The 7,400-nt window shown below is 42.3% G+C and overlaps 1 protein-coding gene across 1 annotated transcript in view; it reads left to right on the forward strand.

Moving 5' to 3' along the window:
• The window catches only part of LOC105617367, a 54,296-nt gene extending 47,210 nt beyond the window's left edge, over nucleotides 1-7,086 (forward strand). Inside the window, exons 11-17 of the mRNA XM_012198928.1 lie at nucleotides 1,032-1,343; nucleotides 1,633-2,009; nucleotides 2,258-2,518; nucleotides 2,698-3,148; nucleotides 3,372-5,617; nucleotides 5,744-5,937; nucleotides 6,321-7,086. Coding sequence (XP_012054318.1) covers nucleotides 1,032-1,343; nucleotides 1,633-2,009; nucleotides 2,258-2,518; nucleotides 2,698-3,148; nucleotides 3,372-5,617; nucleotides 5,744-5,937; nucleotides 6,321-7,086 — 4,607 coding nt within the window. The remainder of the gene's footprint in view (nucleotides 1-1,031; nucleotides 1,344-1,632; nucleotides 2,010-2,257; nucleotides 2,519-2,697; nucleotides 3,149-3,371; nucleotides 5,618-5,743; nucleotides 5,938-6,320) is intronic.
• Nucleotides 7,087-7,400: the final 314 nt, after the last annotated feature.

The raw sequence follows: 7,400 nt of genomic DNA on the forward strand, positions 1-7,400 counted from the left end.
CGATTGTCGACTGTGTTGTTATACTTGAAACATACATCACGTTCTTCAAAATATGAACATATTGCACAACAAATGAATTTTCTTTAATTTTTAATTTAATTATAATTGTTGTGTATAATGGTTGTGCGGAATTCATTTTCTTCATTCGTTGTCAACCTTGTGTCAAAAGGAGATGAAATGATTGGTCTCCCTCTCGTCTAGTCATAGAAGTGATCTACATTGTCACATTTACTGAAGATGATTCGAAAGTAAACTGAAACGTCTGATTTATCAAAATCTTGCAATAAATTTCTTTATCGAATTACCGTGAAAAAACTCTCATTAGCCCTTTCTTTTTCTTTATTTTCTGACATTCTCGAAAGTTATTGTTGTCTCTTTTATATTTAAAAACATTGTCTACGCAATTGTTCCTGAAAATGAAGAAGATTTACGACATAAAATCACTTGAGTTGTTGAAGGCATTATAGTAGAAATACTGCAATCAACAATGAGAAACATTATAAAACGCGTTGAATGTTATATTGAACATGATGCTCAAAATTTCGAGCAATTTATGGATTAATAAATATTCCATAAAAAACATTGTTCATTTTCTTCTTCGAGCTCTGAATTTTGACATTTCAAACCATGTTCAAAATTATTTAGAATCCAATTTACTATTTAAAATGTCGATTATCTCATAAATGATGCATAGTAGCAATTTTTTACTGTATATAATTTTGATTGTAAATCCTTCCCCTATTAATATATTCCCCTATAAATATGCAAAAAAAAATTATAGATCCATTTAAAAAAAGTGTTAACCTACACACACATAACTCGAAAAAGCCAAGAGTAGAAAAAAAAATTTACGTGCACTTTGTAACTAACTCGGAGTCGTACAAATTTCTCTTATTAAACTTTCTTGTAACTTCAACCAGTTGCAAGATATTTACTCGGACATTTATGGACGAGGACATCGTATATATATTACTCTGCTCTTTTCATTACTTCTACATATATTGTACAATAATTTTTTGTTGCGATTTCAGAGGGTGGCAAGCAGATAGGACCTCACGCTTGCACGGTGTGCCAAAGCGTCGTCGAGGGAAGCGCGCATAGTCGCGCGTTACCACGTAGTCAAGCGTCGCAGTATGGCCTACGGGAAGATCAAGTACCTCCTAGTGCGCGTGTCTGCAACACTTGCCGCTGCAAGGCCGTCCGAGGACGTTACACCGCCTGCCCGCTACCGGGCTGTCCGAATCTGAGCAGCTCTAAATCAAGAGTGAAACGGCTAAGAGCGTTACCTTCTAAGTGGCTTGACTTGCCACCGGAAATTCGGGAACCAATCGCTCAAGAATTCCGTGAGTATTCTCTATAAATTTTTATAAAATTTATTGTACGCGTGTTCTCTTTGTGAATTCATGTCTATAAATTTATTGTAAATTTAATTATATATAATTGCATGTATATTACGTTTTATATTATATATATATATATATATATATATAGATATATATATATATATATATGTATATGTATAAACAAGTGTGTAAGTTTTGGATTTTATTTGAATTTTGTATGAAAAATACAAAGTGAAACTTTATTCAAGTGCTCACTCCGTAGCTAAATCATTCATTCCATTTATTTCAGAAATACCAAATAGCGCGACGAAATGTTGCTCGGCTTGCTTCAGCCGCATATCGCGCCGTTTGGCGCCACATCTCGCTGGTGGTACCGAAGTATCCGAGGATGGCACCGACGCTTTATCGCGTCAGTGGACAGACGAAGAGCTCGAACAACTCCGCAGGGCACTTCGGGAACATGGCACCAATTGGCCGAAAGTCGCCGAACAGATACCCGGCAAAACGAATCATCAGTGCAAAAACTATTACTTTGCTTACCGAAAGAAACTGAGTCTCGATCAGGTAGTTGCCGAATACTACGCCTCATTGGGCGAGGAACGAAGACCGTGTCTAACTGACGAGGAAGAAAGTGGCAGTAGTACTAGTAGTTGCGATGAGCTGGCTGTAAGTTTCTCATGAACTAAAAATGATTTAATTTAAACACATAATCAGAATTTGAAATGAAAAGTATGTACATTTTTGCGTAAAAAAATATACATAATTTTGCTATTCCTACAAATTACAAATGAAACTAGCTAAATAGCTTTTGATACAATTGATACATTAATTTTTTATATAAGAAATTGCGTTAAATTAAACATTTTACCTATTTGCGTATATATCAATTAGCCTTACTTTATTTTCTCTTCTAGGTTCATGATTCAAGTGATACAGCCAGCGCAGGAAGTCCGGCAACGACTATGACAGGCAGTAATGTAGCATCGAGTGGTACTCCGGCGACATCGTCGTCATTATCGATGTCTTTCCGATCCAGCGAGCAAAAACTCGGCGAGAAACTCTCGGATATAGCCGTAGTATCACTTGTACCGCCCGGATCATCTCAACAGTCTTCCAGCAGTGGAACTGCTACTGCTACTTCAGGTGGCAGGGAAGATTACGACAGTTCTGCCACGGTAAGACAAAGTTCTCGGATTGTCTTTTTCAAATTTTGCCTTGTATAAGATGTACATATAATTAGTTTTATTGTTAATTTTAGCATTTAAAAATGATAAGAATGTAATTACAAAACAAGATGCAAAACAATGTTTTTGTGCGATAGGACCGTCTGATAGAGGTGCGCTAATTGTTTCAGGAGACAGCGGACGAAGGTCAGGGAGGTGCTGACATGGATAATAGCAGTGTTGTGGTGACTCTGACAACTTCCAACAGTAATACAACATCGTTGCAACAACATCCGCAACCACCACCGATTGTGCACTCACCACCTTCAACAACGAGTAATTCCAATCCACTCACTGTCAAGGATCTCATGCTTGGAGTCATCGAGATGCAATTAAAACGTACTCCCAACAGTCCAGCCGACGGTGGTGGCTCATCAGCACCCAATAATTCTGGCACTCCGACGATATCTAGTATTTTGAAAACAGATCATCGTAATGACATAACATATGTTCGTGGCTACAAATCGTCGCCAAATATAGCAAATACTACGTTGTCTAATAGAGATACAAATCTAGCCACACTCTCCGTTGTCTCGGGACCTCATCATGCTCATCGTTCTGCTCCAAGTCCACAACCAATTGGTAGGTTCATTGATAATATATATTTAGATCTCGTTATATTTAGATCTTTACTTAAAACTTACTCTTCTTAAATCTAATTTTTATATAAAATTTATTTTCAAAATAATGACTTTATCATGTTCATTTAAAATCCATTCTTATTTTTTGACAATCTGTGCGTTATGTCATTCATGATTTATCAGAAAAATGGACTAAATTTATGATGCATTTTCTTTCTCTTTAGGTCAAATGCAAGCTACCATTACTCCTTGCCCACCAGCAGTACCGAGTAGTCAAGCTTCATCTTCGGACTTGCTGCCTAAGGAAGGTTTGGTTGTCATGCAAGTACAACAAGCGTTGCGAGAAACGGAAGGAACGTTAGATTTGAGTATCAAAAAACCAAGATTACAACAAGATTACAATCATTCAATGCAACTTCACAAGCCGCCGACGGTTACGCTTTATCGGCCGGAACCGCCGGGTGCGTATTATCATCCTCACGCGCCTCATCCCGAACAAGGTCGTGGCGCGAAAAGTCCATTGATTTATGCTTCGTCACCGCGACCACAAGCACCTATTACACCTAAGATGAACAAAGTCACCGTACCACCGCCTCATCCTAAGTTATCTCCAAAATTAAGTACCATAGCCACGCCGGGTCACAAAGGTGGTTCCATCACGCATGGCACGCCTGTATCCACAGCGCGTTATGAAGGTTTGTTGCGGCAAATGACGCCGCCTGGTAATCCAACGGTTACTGGTGCTGTTTCGAACGCTAGTGAACGAGGCGGCGGCGGCAGCAGCGGCGGCGCCATTAATGCCGGGTCCGCTGTACCAGGGACTCCGAAAGATACAGGTGGTTCAATTACACAAGGTACACCGGTACTTCCGTTCGCGGTAGACAAACGCGGCACGCCTATATACGATTATCATCGTACCATCCGACATTCGCCTGTGACGGGCGGTGGCAATGTTCCACCCCCACCGCCGGGACAGGGTCCTACAAGTCAGGCGGCGTCACCAGCCGTGGTAGTGAGTCATGGTGGCAGTCAGTACAACTCTTATTCTGCCGCCGGGCGGCCGCCGCCCAGTTATTCAATGGAGCAACAATTATCCAGCCGACAGATCATCATGAATGACTATATCACAAGTCAGCAGATGCATGCGCGTGCTCGTGGTAGCAGTAGCACTGGTGCATCTGTTGTCACTGAGACGACCGGTAAGAGCGAACCGCCACCGCCACCGTCGTCCACTCTCTACTATACTAGTACGCCTCCTCCATCACAAACACATACGCAACCGCGGCAAGGTGTTATCCAGAGGCACAATCCGCAGAAGCAAATGCACTATCCACCACCACCACCTGGCTTAGAGGCGTTTTCCAGTTTAGTGGATGTGGCAGTACAACAACCCAGTCTTCCGGTACCACATCCGCACGGCCATCCAGCTGCATCTGGTAGTAGTGGCCACGAGGGTCTCGGTAAAACGATGGCAGATCGCCTGTTAGCCGATCGTTATGACAATAACCGCGCGTTTCGTGAGCAAGAGATACGGCTACAGGAACATCGTATGGCGGCAATGCAGGCTGCAGAACACAGACTAGCAGTGGCTGCAGCGGTGCAGCAGCATCATCATCGTGATCGAGATAGAGAACGCGACCTCGTTCATTTACGGGAAAAGGAGGAACATCGTTTGCATCGTGAAAAAGAATTGCAACAATTAGAGCATCGTCTTGCAGTCCAGCAGCACCATCAACAACGTGAAAAAGATCTCCAGCAGCAAGAGCACCGTCTCGTGCAACAACGAGAGAAGGACATGCACGTCGAGCACGCTCGTTTGTCTGTGCAGCAAGCCCGGGAAAAGGATATACAACACGAACATCGACTTAGTGTACATCAACAGCGAGAAAAGGAGATACATCAAAAAATGGTGGCAGCTGCCGCACAACGTGAGATTGAGCATGAGCATCGACTTGCAGTACAACAACAACGCGAGAAGGAGATGCAACAGCAAGAGCGGCTTGCCATTCAGCAACACGAAAAAGATGTTGAACGTCGCCTGGCTATGCAGCATCGCGAAAGAGATCTGGCGCATCTTCATCAACAACAACAACAACAACAGCAACAGATCCAGCAGCATATTCAGCAACAACGTATAGAGGCCGAGAGAAGACACATTGCGCAATTATACAGAGATCAACAGCAAATCGATAGAGATTCGTCGAGATTAGCAAGCCTCGGATTTTCCTCGCAATCTTCCAGGCTTCAACAATCTCAACAGTCTCAACAGCAGCAGCAGCAGTCATCGACGTCATCGTCATCTTCGCGACAGAGTCAATCTTCCAGTCAGCAAAACGATTCGTCGACTCTTACAGCCGCCAGTTTAATTGACGCTATCATCACCCATCAGATCAATCAGAGTGTTGAGAATCCCGGCGCAAGCGGATCGTCAGTCAATCAGCCAGCACGTGCTGGCGATCGTCTTTTTCAGGTAGCCGAACATATTTTTATTTTTCTTTGAAATTTTTAGTTTGTGTAGAACATATGTTACATTTAAAAGAGCTTTGTTTTTTGAAATTACGTTCTCATGCAATCCTATTCTTTTTCATCATTGTAGGGATTTCATCGCGAAAATCAGCAAGAACCTAATGGTATAGCTCACAGTCCTGCTGGTGAAGGCAGCGGTGGTGGAAATGGTGGAAGCGGTAACGGAAGTGGCGGCAATAAAGCAATTACTCTCGGCGAGCATGTTGATCACATTGTTTCTAAAGATTATGGCCCGCCTCATTCGTCGTATAGATCCTACACTGGGTAAGTCCTCGCGCAATGTAAACATCTCTTTAAGCTCAATATTACATCGTGATGAAAAATTCCTTTTTGTAAAATTAAATTACAAACCTTACAGTTATGAATTTAATAAGTTCATAATTTTTTGCTCTGATTTACTTTATTTATTTTATTTCTTTCGGTTAATTTTATTTTATTCGGTTTTGTCGATTCTTATTTTATCAAATATAAATCTTACGAATAATAAGATTTATAATTTTAAAATTTTTTAAGGAAGCAATTTATTGAAACTTCTTATTGTAAAAAGAAGAAAGAGAACACATTTAATTTTTTTTCTTAACCGCAATGTGTATTGGCGAATATTCGTATATTATAAATAATAGAAATCTTTATTTTCTAAACAATAGATATCAAATTTCCGAAGATCAATGGAAGAGACGAAAACATAATGAGCCGGACTCGGTGAAGACTGGGGACGAACGACAAATAATACGTGTTGCGCAACAGCAGCATACACAACAGCAACAGCAGCATCAGTCATCGGGAAAGCAGCAATATCATTCGGTCGAGCCAGTTTCGCCGCCGGAGGCAACTACCAATCATTACGCACGTCGCTTGTACGATTCGAGCACTGCCACATCCACTTCCGGGACTTCTTCCAACAAGTCGCATTCGACGCCATACGACGTGTCGCCATTCGATTATGTGAAAAACAAGATAGTTGAGGTGATGCGCACTGAGGACGACAAGGCCGGGGGTGGCGGCGGCGGCGATGGTGGTACGGGCTCCGACAGAAACGGAGGCGGTAATTCCGTCGTTGTGTCTGAAAAGGATGAAAAGGGGGTTGGTGCCGAGAGAAACGTGGAGAGAAGCCCATCGAATGGCGGTGGTGGCGGAAGTGGCGGTGGCGGTAATAGCGGAAGCAATGAGATGGTGGTCGACAATACGGGTGGACCGAATCCAACCACTCGTGAACAACCACCGCCGCCTCCTGCGCCCGCAGCTACTACCACGTTTTATCCATTTAGTGCGTTAGGGGTGCACACAGGACCACCGCCGGCCCCGCCACCCGCCTCAGCTACATCCGCCTCCGTCGCAAAATCGGAACAGATGCAAGCCGAGCCGGCGCCGCTGCTTTCCTCGCAATACGAGCCGCTCTCGGATGAGGATTGATAGTCTTCTGTAACCGTTCAGCGCTGTAACTGTTCTAAACTGGCATATACTAGTGCGACGATGCAAGATTATTATGGATGCAGAGAGATGCTGTGGCATACGTCTTTTTAGGATACTCGCAGATGATCATCGATTGAAACAATGATTAATTATATTGGACGATTTATCGATTATATTGGACGCTTTGCAGGCAATCAGAAGCTACATTGCGTTCTTGTCGGTCGCCAAATCCTAATCTAATTTAAGACTTCTTTTTTTTATATATACGCATATATATATATATATATATATATATATATATATATATATATATA

The sequence above is a fragment of the Atta cephalotes genome (genome assembly GCF_000143395.1).
Source record: "Atta cephalotes unplaced genomic scaffold scaffold00012, whole genome shotgun sequence".
In the NCBI taxonomy this organism is placed as follows: Eukaryota; Metazoa; Arthropoda; class Insecta; order Hymenoptera; family Formicidae; genus Atta; species Atta cephalotes.